The sequence below is a fragment of the Eleginops maclovinus genome, chromosome 17, assembly GCF_036324505.1.
Source record: "Eleginops maclovinus isolate JMC-PN-2008 ecotype Puerto Natales chromosome 17, JC_Emac_rtc_rv5, whole genome shotgun sequence".
NCBI lineage: Eukaryota > Metazoa > Chordata > Actinopteri > Perciformes > Eleginopidae > Eleginops > Eleginops maclovinus.
The window spans coordinates 15,274,039-15,300,330 of NC_086365.1; the positions used below are offsets into that span (position 1 = coordinate 15,274,039).

General features: G+C 43.7%; 3 protein-coding genes across 3 annotated transcripts; 1 reads left to right on the forward strand and 2 right to left on the reverse strand.

The window, feature by feature from the left end:
- Window positions 1–208: 208 nt before the first annotated feature.
- On the reverse strand, window positions 209–5,716 carry krr1 (KRR1 small subunit processome component homolog). Its single transcript, XM_063905704.1, has 10 exons — window positions 5,582–5,716; window positions 3,875–4,050; window positions 3,213–3,347; window positions 2,843–2,968; window positions 2,528–2,611; window positions 2,070–2,126; window positions 1,431–1,601; window positions 1,091–1,168; window positions 891–987; window positions 209–611 (listed from the first exon to the last, which is right to left on the reverse strand). The coding sequence occupies exons 1-10, from the start codon at window positions 5,649–5,651 to the stop codon at window positions 457–459; spliced, it is 1,149 nt and encodes a 382-aa protein (XP_063761774.1). The 5' UTR covers window positions 5,652–5,716; the 3' UTR covers window positions 209–456.
- A 1,280-nt stretch (window positions 5,717–6,996) lies between these two features.
- LOC134879319 (uncharacterized) lies at window positions 6,997–15,554 on the reverse strand. The gene is made up of 19 exons (XM_063905771.1): window positions 15,184–15,554; window positions 15,051–15,109; window positions 14,908–14,968; window positions 13,946–14,100; window positions 13,814–13,878; window positions 13,638–13,731; window positions 12,915–13,184; window positions 12,220–12,513; window positions 11,893–12,144; window positions 11,096–11,413; window positions 10,886–11,007; window positions 10,328–10,547; window positions 10,095–10,250; window positions 8,976–9,160; window positions 8,744–8,895; window positions 8,263–8,520; window positions 7,808–7,961; window positions 7,583–7,724; window positions 6,997–7,137 (listed from the first exon to the last, which is right to left on the reverse strand). Exons 1-19 carry the CDS (start codon window positions 15,213–15,215, stop codon window positions 7,013–7,015), a joined length of 3,114 nt encoding a protein of 1,037 aa, XP_063761841.1. The 5' UTR covers window positions 15,216–15,554; the 3' UTR covers window positions 6,997–7,012.
- Window positions 15,555–16,452: 898 nt separating this feature from the next.
- LOC134879316 (cAMP-regulated D2 protein) lies at window positions 16,453–24,476 on the forward strand. The gene is given in 9 exon segments (XM_063905769.1): window positions 16,453–16,899; window positions 17,624–17,825; window positions 18,531–18,664; window positions 18,815–18,942; window positions 19,016–19,134; window positions 19,796–19,936; window positions 20,141–20,313; window positions 22,309–22,507; window positions 22,510–24,476. Coding segments are annotated over 9 exon segments (1,794 nt in total). The 3' UTR covers window positions 22,761–24,476.
- The last annotated feature ends 1,816 nt before the right edge of the window (window positions 24,477–26,292 follow it).

A 26,292-nucleotide genomic window follows, 5' to 3' on the forward strand; every position in this document is an offset into this window, starting at 1 on the left:
CCCGGCCCTGACCAATGTGCCGCCCTAGGCAATATTTTAGCTTGCGCCCCAATCATGGCCCGTCAATACCTCTTCCAAGCACTCCACCTTATTTCATTTTCACCTCCCCTCCCCAAGCCGGGGTCAGCATCATTTGACCAATCACAAACCTGGAGAAACATAATGGAGAACACACCCCCCTACCGTAAAAAGTGAACCATAAACCGGATTCTGATTATAAAACCTTCCTTTAATTTTACATTTGCATCCGTTTGAAGCAGAGCGGTGCCTTTTCACACCTATACAAAACCAGGAAACGTATGAGGAGAAAGGGAGACGTGTCACCGACGGAGGATTGGATCGGTGACACCAACAGGAAATCCTCATCTCACAAAGTAGCTCAACACACACACACACACACACACACACACACACACACACACACACACACACACACACACACACACACACACACAGTTATCTTTTGTTTTTTGTTTTGCTCTTTTGCTTTTTGTTTAGGTTGCCAATGGTGGGGGGCGCTGGGATCACTGGTGGAGCCCCCAGTTTCTTGGTTTTGGCTTTTTTCACTTTCTCCTTCAGGGCCTCGATGTCCAGTTTGCTTTCTGTAGAAACTGGGACAAAAACAGGGGGGGGGGATATTTATACATAAACGTGAGTCCCCCTTTTTTGGGGGGTTGTGCAACCATTAGCCAATAACTAACCAAGGTAAGCCCCGCCCACCTGATCACCTGAATCTCCTCCTAGAGCACCATTGTGTTTTTTTAAACCAATCACCTCTCAGAGGGGGCGTGGCCAGCAGCAGCTCATTAGCATTTAAAGCTACAGACACAGAATCAGCACTTCAGGAAACCCTCAGAAACAGGGTGGTGGTTCTCAGGTGAAGATCATACCTTTAGCTGTTTTCTTCATTAAGGGCTTCTCTTTCGGAGGAATGAACGCCTTGTTACGCTCTTCCTGCTTCTTGGTCAGCGCCTCGGCTTGTTTCACCTGAGAGAAACAAAGACAGGTGAGTCTCTACAGCGTTAGACACGGGATAGTTTAAAGACATCAGGCTCGTTAAGCTGGAGCAGCAGGAGAGGAATCCACTCACCTTGACCTCTTCCATCTTCTTCCTCTTCTTCACACTCTCACGCAGGAAGAACTCTCCGGTGGCCAGCTCCTTATCAACCTACAGAAAACCCAAATCAATGTCAAAATAAAGAGTCTCAATAACACGGTTCAAACAGTCCTCTTTTTACGTCCGTTTATATAAAGTAAGATCCAGAAGATCAGTCAAATACCGGCTTTTTATAATACGTCCTTTTAAATAATCATAATAATGATGTGGTAATCTTATTAGTGAGCGTACGTGTGATAATATATATTATAAAATAAATGTACAGTTTCCCCTGAAATGTATAACACATGAGATTTGAGCGGGGCCTCCTCACCGCGTTGTCGGGCTGCGCCGGAGGGAACGGCGTGTACTCCTTCTTCACGCTCTTCTTCTTGGGTTCCCGCCGTTTGGCCAGGTTCTTGTGGCGGAACTTGGGCAGGAAGCGTTCCCAGCTCTGGGAGCGCAGGTCGGCGTCTTTGGACAGCTCCCGCTTGATCATCAGCGTCTGGCGGTTCCCAGGGAAGGTTGGAAATGGGGGGTGGTAAAGGTAAAGAAAAGTGTGATGTATAATTTATTTCATGTGCCGTTAATGTCTTTCATTTTTGTAAAGCACGTTGAGTTGACCTCCTGCCTGCGTTACAGTAACAACAGCTTGAGCGGTAAGGCAAGGGGAATAGGGAAAATCCTGGGGCGCTTGTTAAGCAGGAGTAAGAGGGATCACTTTTACTGTGTGACATGCCGTGTCCTCGAGCCGTCACACACACAATGGCTGCTCCGGGGTTTTGTTGGATAACGATGTATTTCAAATGTAATCTAAGATCAGATTGAGTGCTGATTCATGCCCTCAGCTCCAGGTCGATCAAACCCAGAGAGACTTGTGTGTCAGTCAGGAGATCCAGAACAAGGATGGAAAGCATCATCATCGGGCATGACTGCACATATCTGAATATACCTGGGTTTCTGCCAGACTCACCTTGATGTTGTAGATCGGGTGAATGTTCTTCATCGTGTCCATCACCACTTTGCGTACCTGAGATGGAGACAAACATTATTTAGGTGTCCTCTGCTCTCTGTGTGATAATTAAAGGCAAGGCATTTCAACACCAGGCAAAACTAAATGCAATTTCTCATACTTTCAGGATCAAATATGGCAGTTTTAACCAGAGAGTGGTCATATTAGAGCTCCGGGTGGGCTGATTTTGATGCATTTTGGGCCAATTTTAAGGTTAAAGTGGACTCAACACAGCGTTTTGGATCCTAAACTTGGGATTCAACATCCTCAATAACCTCCAAAATTGTCCAAATCTGCCAAGCAATTTGTTTAGCTATTGTCTGCAGATGCTAATTAGGGCAACACGGGTGGTTTTCCCCTCAGGACCCCCTGGTGGGGTTCAGTTTCGCCACCCTTTATAGGCGTTGTAGAGCTCTTACCTCCTTCAGACCGTTGAAGGGCCCCAGAGCCGACACCGTGTTCCCCTGCACCATCACATAGCAGTTGGTCAACAACTCTAAAGCCTGGAGAAGAAAAAGGGAAAGCTCTTAACTCATGGGACACGATGCAATGCTGCCACCCAGTGACACATGGAGTACATTTTTTTTAGTGAAACTGAGGGAAAAATTCAGATGAGGAAAAAGTGATATTGATTATTCTACATCGTCTCATGACAGAGTTCTCGAGGTAGCGGTCGAACATTTTAAAAACAATCACCGACTCTGAGAGGAACTACGTGTTGTTCTGGGACTCACTTTAAGCGTGGAGCCCTTGGGGCCAATCAGCCGCTGTCGACGCTTCACAAACCGCTCTCTGTTCCTCACCAGGGTGCCGATTTTGATGATGTCACACGCCATATCGTCCTGTAATATCCGCACAGCCTGGAAGCAGAGCATGGTTCAGAGAGGATAAATACAGCATTAAAGCTTGTCCAGGTACTATGAGCAGAGGCATTACAACATGCAGTGTGCGTTTCCTCGGATAATTCACCAAATTTCTCAAAAAGAGCGTACAACTCTAAATGCATTCCAGGGTTGATTCAAGGAACACAATCTACCATGTGGCATGCGTTTTTAAATGCGAAACAGCAACAGTAAACCCTCCGGGACATCCAGTGACGGTCACCTGTTCGAACGGGACGCTCCGGGCCAGCAGCTTGATGAGGTCTCTGGCTCTCACGATGGCGTACGGGTCGTATGTTTTCTTAGAGGTGCAAACTGAAATGCTTCCTTCGATCAGGTCCAGAGTGGCTTTGATGTGCTGGGAAGATTCATAATACACATTAGATTAGAACATCACATGGGATTTCATTAAAAAGGACATATATCGCACCTCAAACAACAAATAGATCCAGAGCTCCGGTTTCTTTACTTCCTCTCCAGAAAAAAGGAGAGTAAAGAAAGGATCAGGAATCTCAGTCTCAGTGTCAGCCTGCTGCCTGCCACTCGTCCCCCAGCAGACCCACCGGACATCCATCCCCTCTTTATTCTCCGTAAGCTGTCTCTGCCGGCTGACCAGACATCTGACCCCATCTCCATATCTCTGGACTCAGTTAACCCTTTCTGACCAACAGATGTATTGTTTCCTGGCAACACTTTAGCATTTTGCGGGGGAAATCTGCATTTTGCACTTCAGGTCATGGCTGAGTAAAGAGCGACACCTTGTGGCCAAACATGGTAACAAGCCAGTTTGATAATGTTTACTCTGGCATATAGTTGACAAAGGTTATTGAATTCCTCATGCATTCACAGGCATCCGTTACAATCAAACAGGCTTTAATAACTTACTACGTCTCCTAAGGCCTTCTCCACCAGAGGCCAGCACTCCTTCAGGTAGGCTTCTCTGTATTTTGGGAAGAGGGTGGCAAAGCTGCTCTCCTCCATCAGACCGCGGGGGTTGTCGTCCTTGGTGAAAGGCGCCTCTTTCCATCCTTCAGGAACCGTCAGGAGTTCAGATTCATCCACTGCAGGACACAGACATCAGGACCATGACATGTTTTGCCTCCTGTACAAGTTCCCCACTTCTACTCCACTACAATTCAGAGGTAAATCGTGTACTTTTACTCCACTACATTTATTTAACACCTTCAGTTGCTAGGCAGATCTGGATTACTGATGGTAAATATAATCTCCCTTAAATCAGACTGTAGTTCACCTGCAGTAAATCCAGCAGCTACCCTGCAGTATACAAAGCCATTCAAACTAGCTGCACCTTTACCAGCTCTGAGAACACTTTAATGATCAATCATTATAAAACATATCAGAGATATTATTCTGAAATGGACCAATCAGACAATGACTACTTTTACTGTCGCTACTTTAAGTACATTTAGAGGAGAGTACTTTCTACTTTCACTGGAGGAACATTTAGAATACTTTTACTGTGACAGAGTATTCCTACACTCTGGTACTTCTACTTTACTCAAGTACAAGACCTGAGTACTTCTACTTTACTCAAGTACAAGATCTGAGTACTTCTACTTTACTCAAGTACAAGATCTGAGTACTTCTACTTTACTCAAGTACAAGAGCTGAGTACTTCTACTTTACTCAAGTACAAGACCTGAGTACTTCTACTTTACTCAAGTACAAGACCTGAGTACTTCTACTTTACTCAAGTACAAGAGCTGAGTACTTCTACTTTACTCAAGTACAAGACCTGAGTACTTCTACTTTACTCAAGTACAAGAGCTGAGTACTTCTACTTTACTCAAGTACAAGACCTGAGTACTTCTACTTTACTCAAGTACAAGACCTGAGTACTTCTACTTTACTCAATTACAAGATCTGAGTACTTCTACTTTACTCAAGTACAAGACCTGAGTACTTCTACTTTCACTCAAGTACAAGATCTGAGTACTTCTACTTTACTCAAGTAAAGACCTGAGTACTTCTACTTTACTCAAGTACAAGACCTGAGTACTTCTACTTTACTCAAGTACAAGACCTGAGTACTTCTACTTTCACTCAAGTACAAGATCTGAGTACTTCTACTTTACTCAAGTACAAGATCTGAGTACTTCTACTTTTACTCAAGTACAAGAACTGAGTACTTCTACTTTTACTCAAGTACAAGACCTGAGTACTTCTACTTTACTCAAGTACGAGATCTGAGTACTTCTACTTTACTCAAGAACAAGATCTGAGTACTTCTACTTTTACTCAAATACAAGACCTGATTACTTCTACTTTTACTCAAGTACAAGACCTGAGTACTTCTACTTTTACTCAAGTACAAGATCTGAGTACTTCTACTTTTACTCAAGTACAATATCTGAGTACTTCTACTTTTACTCAAGTACAATATCTGAGTACTTCTACTTTTACTCAAGATCTGACTATTTTTCCACCTCATGTGAAAGCTAATACATGCGTGCCTTGGAAAACACATGTAAACAAGGTACAAATACACGACAATACTCGGCTCTAATTAGTAATAAACGGCTCATGAGTTGTTAAATGAAAGCGTTAAACTCAGAAACATGAATTACTTACTTTGGTCTTTAGTCTTTTTTGATTTTTTTCCTTTTTCGCTCACGCCGTCTCCTATCGTGGAGGACGCCATTGTTGTTGGAGGAGGAGCCAGCGTCTTCTTCGTTGGTGGTTATTGGTCGGCGCGTCATCGCCACCTATTGGCCCGGAGTGTGGAGTAATACAAAATAAAACGAAATTAATCAAAATGATTACACACTTGTAATCGTTTAAATAAATACGGTTATATTTCAATGATATATTAGTAAAATACTTCTGATTGCGTTCTTATTTATAATGATTTTTAATAGTGGTCAATATTGCTCCAATTTGAGTGTTTTTTGTTAGAAATATTCTGATGAACCAGATCAAAGTCAACAATTGGACTATAAGGTAAAGAAAGAAAAATGTATATTAAAACAAGGTAAATTAGATTTTTAATCTGGTATCTTTTACAAAATGGAGTAAAAATAGTATACTTCTTCTTCTGATGTATTTCCTAATAAAATCCACTAGGTTCCAGTTTCTTCTTCTTTGGTGGCAGTTGACCGCCACGACTGAAGGCATTATGGCCACTTGTGTTGTGTGTGGAGCAGTAAGTGGCCGAATACTTACAAAATACACAAGTAGATTACATTAATTTTAAAAAAGGAAACAAACTGTTAAGTTTTAATGTTATTCAGTTTTTTTTTAATTACAAATACTCAATATATGTTTTGTTTTATAAATCCATCCATCATGACCATAATTCCCTTCTTTCTTCATCACAGATTCATGTTTGACTGTTTCTGATTTATTACAGTGTGTGCACTATTCTCTGGAGTAAATACAACCTATTCTAATGTCTGCTTGATATAAATCTGTGGAAATATAAACTGCTTTTTGAGTTTTCACCTCTGCTTTACTTCATGGTATCTTCCAATTTCCTTGCATCCATACCTGGGAAGTAACCTTATGGTAGGAAATCACCAATAATGCAATCGAAGTGGAAAATGCAACATTTCGTAGACAATATCCTGCCTGTATGACAAATTCCCATTAAAAATGCTAATGCTAATGCTAACCTTATTCTGAGGAATTCCTCTGTGTGCTTGAGGTGTGCTGTTTTTGTAATTTGTGTTTAATGTTTAAAAAAGGTCTTTATTTTCCCCTCACTGCCTGTGCTCAGAGATGTCCCGCCCCAGCCTATCACGTACAATGTGTTGGAGCAATAGCCAATGGAAGCACAGGTGTTTCAAAGTGATGTCACTGTGTTACAGAAGTAAACAAAGGAGTCCAATGGAGGCGTTTCAGGACTCCCTCTGGAGGGTACACAGGGATTTGAGCCTTTGCAGATCATTTAAATGCATTAACACCTATACTACAGGAAAGGGAATCCCCCTGTCATGCTGTCCTGCATCAGTACAGTTCTCAGTCTTCATGATTAACACACTCACAGACGCTTTTACAAACACTTTATTGCCTCCGTAGTCGCTCAAAGTAGCTCATGACTGCTTTGCTTGCGCTCACTGTGAGGACAGTAACTCCCAAAAAGCCGATTGATCCGGCAACGATGGTGATCATCGTCATGTGGTCGGCCCCTGCAGAGAGATGAAGTCGTATCATGATCCAATCCATCAGTATACATTCATTCAATCATTAAAATGTACTGAAAAAATGATGAAAATACAAGGATTACACATTTTAAAATATTGTGTCAAAATGTTTTACATGGCTTAGTTGAGTGCTAGATTCTGATTGGTCGATTTGGGCATTGCAGAGGTCTGCTATTTTTCGCTAACAGACCGCTGCTAACGAGCACAGACCGCCGCTAACGAGGACAGACCGCCGCTAACAACTCATATTTGTGGAGAGCACAACACTTTGGATTTATGACGGCTAATCTGTGTAAAGAAAGGAAAAACGGCGCAGAGAAATCACAAAAAGATGACAAAGTACGCTAACGCTTCAGTCTATGCGTCCACTGATCAGGGTGTAAAAGTATTTGTGACAGATCCTCTGCTCGGCTGCATGCTCTAGACTCACAGTAGGACGGCGGGACTCCTGACGTCCCCTTCTGGTTGACCATCAGAGGACCGGCAGACACGACGGCGGCTCGATTCTTGGCTCTGCCCACCTGACTCGCTGACCTCTTGGGCCGCTGCTGGCCGCTGCACCTCTGGCTCAGCTGGTGATGTTCAATGAGAGAGTCTTCCTCACACACTTATACACACACTACAGTAGTGGTGGAACTTTCTGGGTAGCGATTACCTTCGCACACTCTTCATGGTGTCCACATATGTTGGCCAGGCAGTGGATGTAGAGCGGCAGTCCTCTAGGCATGGTGAACATCTGGATGGAGAATCTGCTTCTCTGTGCCAGGCCGTTGACAGACAGCCAGTGGAACGTGTCGTCTACAGCACAGCTGGGGACCACAGAGGACAACGATACAGTATAACTCCGCATTCAGCTTTTTACCAGTTTATTTAACTTAAAAAGCGTGTACGCTGTCTATTTTTCAGGCCAAATGACATCACAGACTGATATGATAGTTGTAGTAACACCATTTGGCCACTAGGACAATACGCTTCAACAGCTGGTGCTCGTCCTGTGGGCTTTCAGGTACATTTCACCACAAGTAACTGACTGAAAGCTCAGTTAAAAGTCTACAAAGCAACAAACACTTATATATCTCTCATGCCACTGCACCACAACATAAAACCCACCCGTCCTGCAGGAGAACCCCCTGCACAATTTCCTGAGGGTCGGTGCTCTCGGTGGCCCAGCACGACTCCACCTGCAGGAGCACGTCTGCAGCAAAGGAGTTGTTGGTCTGCAGCGCCACCTGGAGGAACAGGCTCTCTTCCGGACCAATGGTGACTGCGTCGCTGTGTCTGGAGGTGTAGGACTCGTCGGTGAACAGGGTCATGGTCAGACCCAGCTGCAGGGAGGAGTTGAACTCCACCAGGGAGACAGAGGAGACCCTAAAACAGAAGAGGTAATGTTTGAAAACGTTTCCTGCATTTTTTAAAAGAGGCCCTGTTGTGTTGTATAGGATTTTGTGCATGTAAACGCCTCCATTGGACCCCTTTGTTTACATCACTTTGTAGCACTTGTGCTCTCTAAGCTGTGCAATCACAGCCTCTTTAGCAATGCCTTCTCTTCTAAATAAGCCAAAGAGGCAAAATAAAAAGATGTTCTTCTCACCACTCCTTGTCCACCCTGACTTGAGCGTTGCGAACATAGTGTCGGGGGTAGAGGCACGTCCACACGACCCTCAGATCTCGCCTGCTGATGGTCTCCTCTTTGGTCAAAGTCACATACAGAGTGTTTTTTATTTCGATGTGGGATTTGTTCACCTGAAAAGGATCACAAACACACGCTTAACGAAAGCAACATTTTTTAACGGTTATGCAATCCCGTCCAATCACTCGCTCACCCTCCTCTCGGTTCCACAGGCGCTGCGTGAGAAGCGGAAGTAGTAGAACATTTCATTCTCTTTCACGTCGCAGCGGCCGTCGTTCAGCCTCACGTCTACCTTCCCCCCGATGGAGGACCTCAGGTAGGGTTTTGCTATCGCGCCAATCACCAATCTATCCAGACACTGGCTGAAAAGGCCCTTCTCTGTTTCGGAACAAGGGTCAGAGTATTTGTTGCAGACGAATCATACAGAAAAAAGAATGACAGATCAGAAATGAAGGATTATTTATTGTTATTATTTTGTATTTTAAGGTCTTATAACTAACAACCTAGTATGTACTACTCATTTCCTCAGTACTATCTAAAATGGGCTCCATATTGACAAACGTACATGTATTTTGTGATGATAAAGAGGTTAGAAAATATACTTTTTTATAATAATAAAACCCTTTTAAAGAGCCATTCTGCAGAATGAGTGTTTATATTTAAGTAGGTGTGGCTGATAATACTTCTGTCTTTTGACTTGAGCAGCATTTTGGACTTTTTAACTTGTAACAGAGTACAGGGTCTCTGCTCCCTCTTACTGCCCTCAAACCAAAATGCCCATGTTAAAGAGATGCCAGAAAACAATCTCTCTGTGGGTCAGAAAGGGTTTAATGAGTCCAGAGATATGGAGATGGGGTCAGATGTCTGGTCAGACGGCAGAGACAGCTTACAGAGAATAAATAGGGGATGGATGTTCAGTGGGTCTGCGGGGGACGAGTGGCAGGCAGCAGGCTGACACTGAGACTGAGATTTCTGATCCTTTCTTTTACTCTCCTTTTTTCTGGAGAGGAAGTAAAGAACCTCTGGATCTATTTGTTGTTTTGAGGTGCAATATATGACTCAGCAGCTTTAAGACATGAAGACACTGTTATTGTCAGCTTCGCTCTGATAAAGGATTTTCACCGGAGAGTGGGCGGGGCTTAATTTTGACAGGAAGTCACGTTAGTGCCTCATACTTTAAATGTGGCATTAGTAGAGCATCCAAGTACTTGTTCCTCTATTGCCCTTACAGTTACATTAGAGAAAGGGACTTTAGATTGAGAACAATTTCACTTCGAAACCCTCTGACAGGAAGTGACTGTAAAACTTTTACCCGTGCAGACTGGATGTGAAGCGGCGAGTGGCTCGGACACGGAGCTCACGTCGTAGTGGCCATGTTTGCACACACAGGTGTACGAGCCGAACGTGTTGATGCACAGCGAACCAGAAGGACACACGTATCCCTGGAAGGAAGCACACAGATCCGGACCTGAAAAGCAAGTCAAAGCCCAGAAGATGAAGCAGAAGGTTAAGAGTTTGAATTCTATGAGTGGTTTCCACACACACCGTCCCAGTGGAGGACGCCGTCTGTAACCGTCCAGTCACTTCTGTTCAGAGAGCGGATGTAGTCCAGCTGATCCTCCACAGGCAGGGGGATGTCTTTGTCAGTTGTGGATGCATCAAAAGACATGAAGAGAACCTCTGTTTTGTCCGGGTCGTCCGCAGGGTCAAAGGTGGCCACCTCGACACGGGCCGGCGGATCCAAGCCGCTCAACAGCTCCTCCAGCTGAAGGACAGATGGAGAGAAGAAGAAGAAGAAATGACCAAGGGAAGAGGAAGCAGAAAAGGAAGAGGAGGAAAGAGGAAGTGAGGGAAAAAAAGAGGAGAAATAAGAAAAGGAGACAAAAGGTGATGAAGGGCAATGAAGAGGAGGTGTGAGGAAGTGGAAAAGAGGAGGATGATGAGTTAACGAAAGAGGAGGAGGGAGGAAGAAGTGGGGGGAATAGGAGGGAGAGGAGGAGGGAAGTGGGCTTATGTCGCTAATGCTGTTGCTATTGAGAGGAAGATATGCTCAGTTTGAAATGTATTTTCTTCTGGATCTGCAGACTGGAGTTATCCTCCCACCTTATCTTTCAAGATGTTTCCCATTTTCGCCCTCGGCTCTGATTCGTAATCCTGGAGATCCTCAGGCAGCGACCAGGGTAAGACCAATTTGAGCACCGTGATGGAGAAATCCAACATCAGCTCTACAGGGGGGAAACACAGCGGGACGTTGAGGAAAATAAACATGATTACTAAATCAAATTAAAGAAGCTGATGGGACCTCAGGCTGACCGTGGTCCAGAGACGACGGAGCAGCCGCCCTCCCGAGGATCTCGAAGGACGCATTGCTTCCCTCAAAAAACAAACGGGAACGCTCCGACTGCCACTGAAGGCCACACTCCTCCCACACGTCCAGCAAGTAGGTCTTCCCCTCCTCCAGCCCAAGGAGGCTCAGCTCAGGGTCGGCAACGCTGCTGCTCTGGATGGCGGTACCGTTCTCCAGAGACAGCTCGTACAAGAAGGCCACGGCTGGACGGTGGCCGCCGCTCGGGGTCCATTGGGCCGTGGAGTCGTTGGAGCGATACGTGAGCTCGGTAACGCCGTGAGGTCCTGGAGACAAACAAGGATAGATGCTGCATAAGACACAGTGAGAAGGGAAAACTTGCATTGAGAAGCCAGGAAGTGAAAATATCACTATCGTTTGAACTTTAATCACAGATAAATATTTGGGGAAATTAATTGATTGCTTTTTTCTACAATCATCCCACCCATATTACACTGTAATACACCCCCACTACACCATTATTACACCTATTTTAATCCATATTAAATCACCATTATTACACCCATGATACATCACAGTAACACCTGTTTTACACCCATATTACACAGTATTTAGCCCCATTTTACACCAGTATGAAACTGTAATTACACCTATGCTTCACCATTATTACGCCCATTTTGATCCACTATAAACCGATGTTACACCACCATTATTACACGGTTATTAAAGGACTAAAACTGGCTAGAGGAAGTGTGTATTAACAGTAGCGTGTGTGTGTGTGTGTGTGTTTTCTCCTCTTCAGTACCTGTGTGTGCTGTGATGGTCTTGGTGCTCAGGAGAACCCCGTCCCCACACAGCGCCTCAACGCTGGCTTCATACAGCTGGCACGGCAGGAGCCCCCCCACCGTGTGGCTGGTGAGCAGCGTGGTGCCCTGCAGCGCCCCCTGGTGGTACACTCTGAAGGAGGCGACGGACGACATGTTCCTCACCTCCCACCTCAGGGTGTAGTTGTCGGGGCCGAACGCCGTCTGACGGAGCGCCACGATGCTGGAGTGAGCTGAGGAGCAGAGGCGGGGTTACGTTGAGCATTATGGTCTTTCTGAAACAGGACCTACCAGAGAGAGGGTCTCACCAGAGTTCCCCTCGTTCAGGACCATCTTGCTGTAGCGCGACTCGATCCCCGCCTGGCAAACAGTCTGCAGGCCGAACCGGACCCTCCCGCACGGCTCCAGGTCGGACAACGCGAACACAAAGTCGTTCCCATTGTGCAGCGATAGCACCTCCTCCGTGACGTGGTTCCTACCGTCCAGGTGGAAGGTGGTGAGGAGGTAGAAGGAGTACTTGTTGTTTTCCGGGCAGTCCCAGGCCAACGACATGCTGCTGCTGTTGAACGACGTCACCTCAAAGTCTTTGGGCGTGCCTGGGTCTGAACAGATATTATTCCAAAAATATAAGATATCCGTCCATTACAAGTCATCCAGCGTCCTTTAAAACTTCAAAATCGACCCAAAATTCAACAAAATCACTCCAAATATTGCCATTTTCTGGTTAATACTCCCATTTTTGATCCTGAAAATGGATTCAGCATCCTCAATCACCCCCAAAACTACTACAAAATTGTCATCATGGAAAAGACATTTTGGAACTGCATTGTCAGCATATGCTATAATGCTAATTAGCGTTAATGCTAATTATGCAAATATGTGCAATAAGTACTTTGAATGGTACTTCAAGTATGTTTTGATGCCAATACTTTTGTACTTTTACTTGAAACAGAGTATTCATACACTCTGATACTTGTACTAAAGTACTTCCCCCAGTGCATACCAGTAAGAGTAGACAGGCAGGTGAGGGTGTGAGCGCCTGCAGTCTCCACACAGGCCACGTAGCTGGTGCAGGACTCCAGAGCTGTGAAGCGGTAGTGGTAGTCGGAGGTGGTGTCCATGCTCAGAGTGCTGTAGGAGCCCAGCTCACTGTGGAACAGGTTCACAGTGTGACTGGTGCTGCTGGTTGATGATGGACGGTTCTCCACCCAGGAGACCAGCAACATGGAGGGACTCCTGGACTCCAGCTTGACGGGGAGACGCATTGTGTGGCCTGGGGATGAGCAGGATTTAAGACGAATAGAGACATAGTAGTACGGACTGCTTATGGGGACGACTCACAATGAGCCAAGTTTAAAGGTCTCTAAAACATTAGGATTTGGACACAAAAACCCATATTTCATTCAACATATGTTTACATATCTTGTGTTTGCTGATGTTTGGTTAGCTTAGCATAAAAGCTAGAAACAGTAGGATTAAGACAACCAAAGTCATTATCCAAAAACCTGAACCCCAACCAAATAGTCCCCTTCAAAGAGGCCCTATTATGCTTTTGGGGGTCTTTCCCTTTTTCTGTAGTGTGTTATATAGGTTTTTGTGCATGTAAATGGTCTATAAAAGGCTAATCAAGTCACAGAAATACTAATATAGATCTGAAAATGAGCAGAATAGGGAAAACAAACTGAGGTAAGGATGACTAATAACTGAATAAACAAACATATCTCACCAATTGCAATGAAGAAGTTGTCGTCCTGGTGTAAGAACAACGTGCCGTTCTCACAGGCAAACACCTCAGTGGTGCCCAGCAACTCCAAGACCCCCTGGACACAGAACCAGTAAGCAAGGGTGAGATGGACTGAATCTAACATGTAGTAGTTTGATATATGACATACAAAAGAGGACCTTGGTGCCACTTGTCGGTCGCTCTTGGGGTTTCTGCCGGCCTCTGATCTTCATGAACTTTGTCCCTAAAGTTAAAACACATTTAAGTGCTTTTGATTTTCACACGGTAAGGATATTTAAAAACATACTTACGAGGGTTGATTCTAAAAGTCCACGCCTCAACATCGAGTCCATACTGAAGGGTGAGCTTGTTTTCAACACCTGGGGACACCGTCAGGGAGGTGACTTTCCCCCCCTTCCTGAGGTTTCCCAGTGCGGTGTCGTTCAGCCATATGCTCACTTCCTGCCTGAAAAGATGGAAAAAAGACAGTTGTTTTGTTCTGTTTTTGGACACTTCTGTACTGTAACGGAGTATTTCCATTTAAAGCTTCTTTACACATCCACTGAACTACATTCCAGAGGCAAATATCGTGCTTTTTACTCCATTACATCTACTTTAAACATATAAAGAGACATTATTACTATTTCTCATATCTAAATTTGATTCCACATTGACAAACAATACTCAAATGCTCTTGTGTGTAAAAACAGGATGATAACAATAATACTGTGAAAGTATCCATTTAGCATAAGTACTTTTATTTTGGATACTTGAAGTATATTTATACTTCTGTACTTATATTATTCTGAAATGTGTGATTGTGCAGAGCGAGTACTTTACTTTCAGCAGTGTTGTAAAGTAACTTCGTAAGTACAATTTTGAGGTACTTGTACTTGACTTGAGTATTTCCATTTTAAACTACGTTGTACTTCCACTCCACTACAATTCAGAGGTAAATGGTGTACTTTTACTCCACTTCACTTATTTAATACCTTTAGTTGCTAGGCAGATTTGGATTAAAGATCTGAAATATAATCAACTACTTCTTCCACCTCTGGTTTTTATGTACAAAACTGAAAAGTGGAGTAGAAGTATAAAGTACCATTTACTCAACTTCAGCAGTTATGCATACCGAATTAAGCAGGAATATATAATCAGATCTCTTAGGGTTGAACTATATATGCAGATTTGTCGATTAGCATCCATTCTGCTTCATCTGTAACGAAGACTGCACGTGCACGCGACAAAAAAAATACTAGCTTCTCGCGCTCACCTTTCCAGGACATGGTTGTTGTTCATCCAGCAGATGGAGAAGGAAATATCATCGCATCGTCCTGCGGGAAAACCACTCAAACTGTCTCCAAAATGCAACAATTCCTGTACTATTTTCCACTCTGTAACATGTGTGCTACTCACCGAGCGAAATGGTGTGAGGCACCAGAATGAAAAAGATGAAGGAAAACTCTAAAGAGTTCCTGGAAATACAAAAGCGGATTAATCCTCTGATTCTGAGTCAGATAATACTGAAAATCAACGAATATTTCCTTACTTTTTCTGTGTTATTCCAGCAAAGGAGAGCATGTTGTGTTTATCAGACCTGGGTCCCGGCTGGACTCCTAATAAGTGACAGGTGTGCGCTGCGTTCACGCACCTGCTCGTGTGTCGTACATTTGGGTGTTTAATGCAATTACAGACTGTTGTCACTGTTACTATTCAACGTAACGAGACATATATGAAGACATATCTGATCATAAAATTGAACTTTCCATTTCCACTGGGTGACTCATTTAAATTGGTGTTGATAAAAGGCCATCACAGGAAGTCACTCAGAGAACATCAGGACATTCTGATGTACAGTTTCAAAATAAAAGACCTTTGAAATCCATCATATATGAGATGTTATTTCAAAATAAGAGACCTTTGAAATCCCTCATATATGAGATGTTATTTCAAAATAAAAGACCTTTGAAATCCCTCATATATGAGATGTTATTTCAAAATAAGAGACCTTTGAAATCCCTCATATATGAGATGTTATTTCAAAATAAGAGACCTTTGAAATCCCTCATATATGAGATATTATTTCAAAAATAAAATACCTTAGAAATCCCTCATATATGAGATGTTATTTCAAAATAAAATACCTTTGAAATCCCTCATATATGAGATGTTATTTCAAAATAAAAGACCTTTGAAATCCCTATGAGCTATCGCCCCTCTCTTTTTAGATACGAATAAATATAAATCTGGCCATAATCAAAGACTCATTCCACTTCTAGTACTACTCATATAGTACTCATTGCTTTAAATACTCTAAATATTTTTAATATTTTAAAACAAAAGCAGCACATCTTCACATTTACGAAGCTGGAACTGTGAAATATTTATGAACAAACAAACAAAAGGTTTACCCAATGATTGTGTGGGGCAAAATCTAAATGTATAAAGTAGTGGAGTAAAAAGTACAAAACTGGCTTTCAAAATGTAGTTGAAGTTCATAAATAGAACCTGATAAACCTGAATGTAAGACTGATTTATACACATTTTTCTGCAGCATCCTCATTTACCTCCTGTGTTTGATTATTTTATTAAGCAAAGGGAAGACGACTCGTCCTCTATTAGCGTTCCTTCATCATCCTCTCCACCGGACTCCACTCAGCACTCAGACAGAGCAGCTTTTGTCTGATAAAACTAATAAATTGGAGTCACAAGTATATGGAAGAATCTGTGCAGGGTTTGGGGGGGATGCAACTTCCTTCTACCTCTTCTATTCAAGTCAAATGAGCAGCAGGGAAGTATAAGAGTATTGCATCGCATCATGGAGAGCTGGCACTGTTTGCTGCTGCTGCTGAGTTTAACCACTGTGGAGGCCACCGAAAACAATGATGACATCGACCGTGTCAGCTTTCTGAGGAGTCTCTACCCCAGGCTGCTTGTGAGAGACGAGTCAATCAACCTTGAGATAAACTCCCTGAAAGATCTGGGACGCCCTGAGGTCCAACACAAGGTCAGAGAGGTCAGTCGGGGGGTTAACGGGGCTCCTGGACCCGTGGTGAAGACAAAAGATGGCCAGATCAAGGGGATTACGGTGGACAAGGCGCATATTTTCTATGGGGTCCCGTACGCAGACCCCCCTGTTGGGGCGTACCGCTGGAAGCCACCCAGACCTGCGAGTCCCTGGCTGGGGGTTTATGATGCCTCATTCCCCAGGGATGCATGCATGCAGGCCTGCAGCGGACCCATCACTGAGGAGTGTCCGAGGAAAGTAAGAAACGACACACATCCTGTCTTCAAATTTGACAGAAAAGGGCCTGAGCTACGGCTAGATTGAACCCAGAACGCCTCTTCGTCTTTTGCTACTTCACAAAGGTTTTAGAAATGCAACAGTGATCTATTTCTTATGTAACTGTAAGGAAAGACAGTCACCATTTGTGTGTGTCCGGACCTAATTATGTCAAAGGAGCGACACAACTTCTCACATCTTGTCGTAAAAGTGTGGACAGAAAAAGGGCCGGAAAACAGATGTACTTTTCCCAAAGACAATGATCATGTGGAGGCAAACCTCTGATCCATACTAGTGTCCAATTAAAGTAGGTCAAGTCTCCTTAAAACACCAGACGCTTCTCTATGATTGCAGTGAGGTTTATTGTGCAGGAAATACTGAATCTTGTATTTAGTCTTTGCCATGTTTATTGAGTATCTTCTCAATGGTGCAGAGCTGCAGATGAACACTAGGACAGGAACACAGTGAAGCCGCAGTCATGTCATGATAGCATTTAATTATAAGCGGCTGTGTGAGAAAATGTCCAGCTGTGTAAAGACTACATTGTCCTCTGTTTGTATCTGGTTTAAGCTCATCTACAATTAAAATGGTCTGACTATAAGACTAGCAATGGAATAAACTCCCTTTGTGTGAATTTTCCTACGAATTGTAGTGAAAAAATATTGCATTTGGAAGAAAAACTGAATAAACTTTTGCTCCACGAAAGGTGAGCGAGGACTGTCTGCACCTGAACATCTTCGTCCCCCTGGATGTGGACTTCCTCTCCCCTCTGGAGGTCCCCCTGCCCATCCTGGTGTGGATCCACGGGGGGGATTTCATCGCCGGCTCGGCCTCCAAGCCGTTGTACGACGGCCGCTTCATCAGCAACTTCACGCACACGGTGGTGGTGAGCCTGGACTACCGGCTGGGTACGGACGTGACGTGCTGTTTCCTTTTTATTTTTAACACCTGTTCTGTTCGTTCAATTCTGGATAACTTTAAGAGACATGAAGAGCTTCTGAGATCTAAAAACCAGGATTAAGACATTTTGCAAAACCTTAAATAGACAGATATACAGTATGTTTACTTCATATTCATTCATAAATGAATATACCTTCATGTACTATACACCCTAACGTATTGAGCAGTGCTTCTAAATCCCAGTTTATGCTGCTTTTACCCTTTTTTACTGTTCAAACTGTATATACTTAAGCTTCTTTATATCTGACACATGCATTTTCTTATATTATACTAATGAAAAAAGCACTTTACTGCTTCTTTGCACTTCTGGTTGGATGCTTAATCAGTACAGAATATAATATAATTAAAAAGAAATGTGCACAATAGACAATAATCTTGGTGTTTTAGCAACTATTCTGTCCTCAAATGGCTCGTTTCTACTGTATATGCCGGGAAAAGGTAGGGCTATCTTTCTAACAGCAACTCGTGGTAAACATAGGTGTAAATAATTAGCTTCTGTGTGTGAGACGTATTAAATAACCCAGTGTGTAATGACTCTGCTGTCCTGTGAAGGAGCAGATACATATATATATATATATATATATATATGTGGAGCTCAGAGGTAATTAATCTCCTGCTGGTGTCAATTATGTGAATTTCTGCTTGTCTTTAAGGTGCTTTCGGGTTCCTCGTTTCCGGCAAAAACCCTCACTCTGCAGCAGCAGGGAATTATGGGATACTGGACCAGCAGGCGGCTTTACTCTGGGTCCAACGCAACATCGCAGTGTTTGGAGGGGATTCCAGCAAGGCAGGGAAGCGTGCACACACACAACGTCTAATCATCTTAAAATATAGCCGGGATTTCAGCCTTTGGAGACCATTTACATGCACTAAAACCTATAACACACTGAAGGGAAGGGAGTTTTAATCCCGAGCGTCTGCGTGGTGTTTCTGTCAGGTGACGGTGTTCGGGGAGAGTGCCGGAGCTCAGTCCGTCAGCCTCCACCTGATGATCCAGAGCAGCAGGACTCTGTTCAAACAGGCCGTCCTGCAGAGCCTGCCCTTCTCCATCCCTCTGAAGACCAGGTGAGGAAGCAGGATGGGGTTTTTCTAACATAAAATCAGTGTGAACATCAAGCTGCATCTTCTCTCCCCTCAGACATGACGCCCTGAAGCTGGGGAAGGACTTTGCCAAACAGACAAACTGCTCTGTGAGCGACGTCATCTGCCTGCTGTCTCTCAGTCCACAGGCCGTCCTCGCCGCCCAGATGAAGACAAGTAGGGCGCCGCAGACTACATCCTACGCTCCACACATTTAGATCCAAGCGCAGCCCACATACACACTTACATAAGGAGGCCGGATACAGTCTGTCTTTATGCAAGAGACTGGATTCTCTATCCTGGGATATAGGGCAAACGAAATGATAAAAACTAAATGCACGAGCTATCTGAACCGCCTTCAAAATAAAAGCGCTGACTCTTACTTGTCAATTAAAAATATACCTTAAACATACCTAAAATATTCATATATATTAGAGCTTGAATTAAGAAATATGTACCAAATAATTAAATAAATTATACTTGACTACCACATTATAACTGAGTGAATCCACTGGGTGACTCATTTCAGTTGGTGTTGATAAAAGGCCATCACAGGAAGTCACTCAGAGAACATCAGGACAGTTGGATGGCTTATTAATGTCTACCAAATACTCATATTTGACCCAAATCTTGTGGGTCAAAATCTAAAAGTAGAAAGCAAATTAATCTGTAAAAAGTACAACATTTACTTTAATTTCTAAAATGTAGTAGAAGTTCATAAGTACCTGATAAACCTGAATATAAGACTAATACACATTTTTCATCCTCGGATATTGGGCAAAGGAAAGGGTAAAAACTAAATGTATGTCGTATCTTACCGACGTGTTTGTGATCCCAGGCTCCAAGATCGTGAACCCGTTCAGGTTCCTCGAGGTGTTTGAGACGTGGGGTCCGTACATCGATGGGGAGTTGATAAAAGAGCAGGCTGTCACCGCCTTCCTGAAGGGCCACTGGCAGAAAGAGAAGCCCGTTCTACTGGGTAACGCACACACACACACACACACACACACACACACACACACACACACACACACACACACACACACACACACACACACACACACACACACACACACACACACACACACACACACACACACACACACACACACACACACACACACACACACACACTGAATACTCGATTGAGATTTGACATGCAGAGCCGATGTGTCTCCTGCAGGAACGACCTCAGAGGAAGGCGTGATCTTCGCCTACGGTGTCTTCAACAAGCCGGTGTCTGCGTTGGAGAGCACCGTTTACGTCACGGCCATCTTCAAACAGCACGCCCTGCGCATCCTGCACAAATACCTGCCGCTGTACCGGACTGCCGACCGCAGGGACATGCTGGCTCAGGTGAGAAGGGATGACAAAACAGATCTTAAAAGTAAGAAGAGCTCAAGGACAAAGGATCATCTCAACTCTGCAGTTTCTGAAGTTGCAATCAATCAATCAATCAATCATTGACACACGTTAATGCCACGTAAATAACACCTAAAAAAGAATCCTTTGATGCACATTGGACCAGATATTTGACCTCTACAGATTGTTTTTAGCCATGCTCACAGATGGTAATGTTCTAATGGGTTGAATGTCAATCTGTCGGTTAGTTTACTACTTTTTCCTGCTCTTTGCTAACGGAAACAACCCTAAGTTGATGTTTTTCCTATAAAATAATAAGATAAATAGATATAACACACAAAACACTTCTCGTGATTCTCCTACAGAGGGCACCATAACTCCAAAACACTTCATTTCACCATAAAGAGAGAAGCCTGTGGACTGGATCGGTGTAGCATTTGGCATTTAAGTCACACATTAACCTCTAAAGTTTGTGTTGACCGAACGACAGGTAAACAAGAGCTGTTGTCAGAAATATAATTCCTAATCTCCTAATCTGCTGGGTTTGTAGGCAGACTTAGTAAATGCAGGCTCAAAGATTTAGGGTTACGCATTCAAAGATCTGAAGTCTCTCTGACTAAAATCTGAACATGTTGCATTAAATCCAAGCTGCTCCTTCAGATTAGATCGATTTGTTAATTCTGTTCTACATTCAGCGCTGGACTCAGACCCTCCTTTACAATAATAACATCTCAATATAATCAATTTAAATTCAATGAAAGGTGTGTCACGAAGACATAGATGGAAACACCTCCAGCAGTTTTCTCTGAGGCTTGGCCTGGGGGAGCCGCGGGGGGTCAGGAGGTGACACAGCTGGACTTATTTAGTATTCAATCACAGTGCAGTGAGGAGTCAGTGGAGACACACACACACACCTCCTGCATGTCTCCATAAAGGGCACTTCTCTAGAGGACTGGAGGGTCAACAGATGTCACAGAGAGGAGGTCTCCATGCTATAATGTTCAAAAAGCTCTTTATTTTTCTCATACTGCCTGTGCTGCAGCTCCTCTTTTCACCCTCTGTCTGAAACCAGAGCCCAGTCTGCTCTGATTGGTTAGCTGGCCGGCTCTGTTGTGATTGATCAAGCTGATTAGAGATGAGGTTTTCTTTCACTTGTTAAAACAGGAGGCAGAGGAAATAAAAAAGTGGAGAGAAGGGTGTGTCTGAGCCATGAACATCAGTGTGTGTGTGTGTGTGTGTGTGTGTGTGTGTGTGTGTGTGTGTGTGTGTGTGTGTGTGTGTGTGTGTGTGTGTGTGTGTGTGTGTGTGTGTGTTTGCGTGTGTGTATGCTGCCGAAAGGACCCTCTGGTTTCCAGGTAACAGGCAGAAGAATAAGACTACGGTCTGCCTTCTTCCTCTTTTTGTTTTCTTTAGCTGAGAGGGAACAATAGCTTCTGATAATGCTCGGGTCCCAGACAATTTTCTGTGTGAGATGATGTCACTTTAATTTGTCTTATTCATTTTCCTCTCTACGAAAACATTGTAAACACTAGAAGACGTAACCCTTAAACAAGACTCTCCAAAGCAGCTCGTTTATTCCCTACTTACCAGCTTTCATGGTGCAAAACCAATCCTAGAGGATCCCATCATTAGGATTTGTCATCCGGGGACCATGATTTATTCAATGTTAGGCTTGCTAATCTTTTGTCTGAGCAGCTGTCTGTCTTTCTTTCCCGTCATTTCCCAAAGTGTTGGACCTGCTGAAGCTGCTAGTTGTAAAATCAGAGGTCAGAGGTTCCCAAAATCTGTAGGATTTGTCCTCTGGGGACCATGAGTAACTGTCAAACCAATTTGTTGGCACCACTGGTTGCTCCATATCAGTATTTCTGCACAAACACAGTGAAAGTCTGTGCAGGTTTTCAGCTCAGATGGAAGCATATCACTACTTGATAGCCGTAAATGCAGATTTGGCCTCTTGTGTCTGATCAGCTGTCCGTCTTCCCTCCTCAGATCGTCACAGACTACGTGTTCCTGTGTCCGTCCCGGCGGTCAGCACGAGCCGGTGCTGCGGCGGGTAGCGCGGTCTGGATGTACGTGTTCGACCACGTGGCCTCGGACCATCGAGTGTGGTCGGGTCTGACCTTCTGCTACGATCACGCCTGCCACGGCGCCGAGCTGCCCTTCCTCTTCGACTCCGCCTCGGTCGCCAACTTACTCTCTCCATACCGGAGAAGCTGCTGTCCAATCGCATGCTGTGCTACTGGGGGGCTTTCGCTCACGTCGGCGACCCCTCCTCTCGGGCTCATCAGACGGCCTTCTGCAGGGAGCAGCGTCTGCCCGTTTGGCCGCGGTACTCCGACACCAGCAGCTGGCTGGTCATGAACCTAACGGTGCGCTCACATGCACAAGTGGGAACCAGGAATCATATCTGTGACTTCTGGGACCATCTGGGCATCTATTAGCGAAGTTTCTTTAGGTCACCAGAAGGAATGCATTTCTCTCTAAAGTCTAACCCTTTCTACTTTACACACGTGTGCTTTTATAGAGCGGTGCAGGAACGAGTCCTAAAACCCGGGAGTGAGTTAGCATTTGACCCCTTCCGGTTCCCTCGTCTCAGTCAGTGGGATTTCTCCGTAGGATTTTGGAAATTAGCTTAAAAACGAGGTCTGTGGCTGACACAAATTCAAGAGACGGGTCACGTTTTGTTCCACGATTCTGGTGAAGAGTGTACGTGTCTGAAAAACGACGGTTGTTCACAAGTGGCTGAATAGGACTACAGAAGTTAACACGCAAACACTAAGTTTGGTTGCCCTGTTCTGATTGAAAGCAAGTACCTGCGCTCTTGCAAACTCTTAAAACAAATGCTTCAACATGTACAATCCTGAATCTGTATTTCTGAAAGTCAGTTGAAAGGATCTTAAATTGGCGTGACGTTGAAGTCGTGCGACCCCGCTGTACTCGTCTGTAATTCGTATAGAGCAGGGGTGTCCAAACTTTTTTCACAGAGGGCCACATACAGAAAAATATACGGACAGCTGGGCCACTTATAGAGGTGAATATTGTCTCAAAACTTAAGTTATAAGTTAGCAAAACAAATCAAATGTAGGTGAATAATGCGCAATACTTGAAAACGCTTTCAGAAAAAAGCGTTCTGTCTTTAGGGCTTCATTTATTCTGTTGGCAGCTCATTCCTTAAAACAGAAGCCCCAGATTGCTGATAATAAGAGTAAATATGGAGGTTCAATTTCAAGTTTGTTATAGAAATAAGTTATTGGGATTTTTATTATCAACTCAGATGTGTTAGAAAATGTTTAACATTTGAAATGACTGATTTTATTTGAAAATTGGGCTCATTGATATATCTGAACATATATATTTGAGAAGTACAAAATAAGACGAGCTCATTTGTTTCATTTGTGGGCCATGTTCCATTATACTTTTAGAAATGGCAGGGGGCCGATTCAAAATGGCCTGCGCGCCGTATTTGGCCCCCGGGCCGTAGTTTGGACACCCCTGGTTTATAGCATAAAGTTAGCATTTTGCTTCTGGAGATTACATTTATGACCGAAAAGGATCAAAGTAGGTAGACGTGGAGATTATCCGGCTGCAGGTTCGTTTTCCACAGATCTTATTTTTTACAATATTCCAAAATCCTCTGGAGACATCGCATCGTTTTTTTCCCGACGGAACCCATGCAGCTTACTTCCGGGTCGGCCTACACAAATACGTCATCCCTGCGCCACTCTGTGGGGGGTCCATCAGGGTAAAGATAGGTTTGAAGGTTGTAAATGTATACGTGCCTTTCCTGAAAGTATGGAGGCAAGGAGAACGGAGCCTCAGTTTTGAGAACAATATCTCTGTCAATAGAACATTTTGCAGAAAGTAGTGGACCCGGAGTCAGGTCCAGGCTTCACAAAAAGAACCAGATGTGAGCGCAACCTTGATTTGTATGCCTGGAAAAGATCCTGCACTTGTTGTAGTTAAATCAAACTGTGGGCAGAACATCTAATGAATGCTGTGATAAAAGCTGTTAGTGATCAGCTGTACTTTGTGCTTGAACTTTGTGACAGTGTTCCGATAAGTCTATCAAAAGATCTCATTGGTGTTCAGGCCCAGTTTTCGACGTCTGTTAGTCACTCTGTCCAACGTGTCTGTCAAATAAAAAATACCCAAAGCTACAGCGTGAATGTTTGTGCTAACGTTAACAGAAACAACAATAAATAACACAAGAGAATTATCCTTCAATATAAGGTTTATAATATTGGTTTGGTCTGAGGATCAAACAGTTCATTTTCTGCACCAATTTAGCCGGAAATCTCTTTACTTGTATGAAGGAAGCAGCCTTTTAACACCCCGAGGCTTTAAGGGGAAGTTTAGTTCATTTGTATGTACGTATTGGAAGTCACAAAAGCAATTAACACTTAATAATTAGCAACAAAACAAACTCCCACCACCACCTGTCTCCAATATACACAATGACACCAGGTGCTTTCAAAATAAAAGCATAGAAACTCACTTCAATACCAAGACTTATTAATAACAATGAATTAACTATAAACATTAACAGCAGGTCAATAAATGATTCATAATATAAATGAATACATGTATCGCTCCAACAGGAAGATTTTGAAGTGGATGCTTTGGGTTGTAGGAAGCCAGGAGGGTTTACCAGGTCTGCTAAAAACTAACTTCAATGTTAATGTTGATTTCTTTTCAGGATGGACGTTAACAGTCCAGTTTTGCAGTCAATTTATTGGAATTAGCACAGGCAGCACATTTAATAGAAGATAACGGTAAAATCTGTGGAGTAATTGATTGCATTTTACTCTTCAAACCCGGTGGAAATTCCTCAAAACAGGACTTTTTTTTGCTCGTTTTTCAGCAAAACCTTGTTATTTGCCTTCCAGTTTCAATCGTTTGGTTGATGTTTGCCCCATGATTTGCAGCTAAAGGGAAATAAAACGTTGGTATTGTATAATTTATCTCCAATAATAGTGACATATTGATTCTTCTATCCACAGTTTGCCCATAACTCTCCCCTCTTAGCCCCTCCATATGGTCTAGAGTACAGTGCATGGTAAGTTCCTTCCTTCTGGGCAGATTCGAGTGTTAATTAAAAGCCAAAAATCACTTAATCAGCTGTTTTATTCCTTTATGATACAGAAAAACCAGTGTGCATATAAATTGCTGCTTTTAGGAGATCTGTGTTTCTGCTGACTCTCCTCACCTCAGACTCGATCCCTGGAGATTCACCGAGGAGCGGGAGCTTTCAGCGGGAAGTCAGACGGAAAACCAAAGCCCAAATTGCTCATAAATCAAAAAGGAATTGCAGGAATTCAAGCCCAGGTTTATGTTGGGAGGAAAGTGTGGAAGTCAGTAGAGATACTGGAACATTAACAGCTGATTGTGCTGAGTCAAACACCGACGATAGCACTGGAGATTTCCCTCGCGTACAGCCTTTAAATCCGCCCGGTCACCGTGTGTACGCACAGAAGCAGTGTAGGGAATGGTGACTTGCTCAGGGACACCTCGGTACCACTTCCGGGACTTGAACTGGTGAACTTCCAGTGACTTTCCCACCACCAGCCTGGGGTTTAATACTGTTATTACTGGTTGCTTTTTCGCTACTGGTGGTTAAAATGTCACTGTTTATATAACTCTCATGGTGATGCCACTTTGCATCCGTTGCATCCGTTGTACTCTAATGCAGGCTTACTGGTTTGTGTGTGTGTGTGTGTGTGTGTGTGTGTGTGTGTGTGTGTGTGTGTGTGTGTGTGTGTGTGTGTGTGTGTGTGTGATGTTTACTGTATATATCTTAGTAAAGAAATAGCTACATGGCTGCTGTGGCTAAGACGTGATTTAGAGCTTGAGAAATGCACCAGTTTTGTGGGATAAATGAGAGTGAAGCACTGTGTTGGTGTTCATTTGTGTGAGCGAAGAAAGGGTCTGAGTTACAGTGAAGAGCTTTACATTAAGAGGCGATCAGGTGGCAGG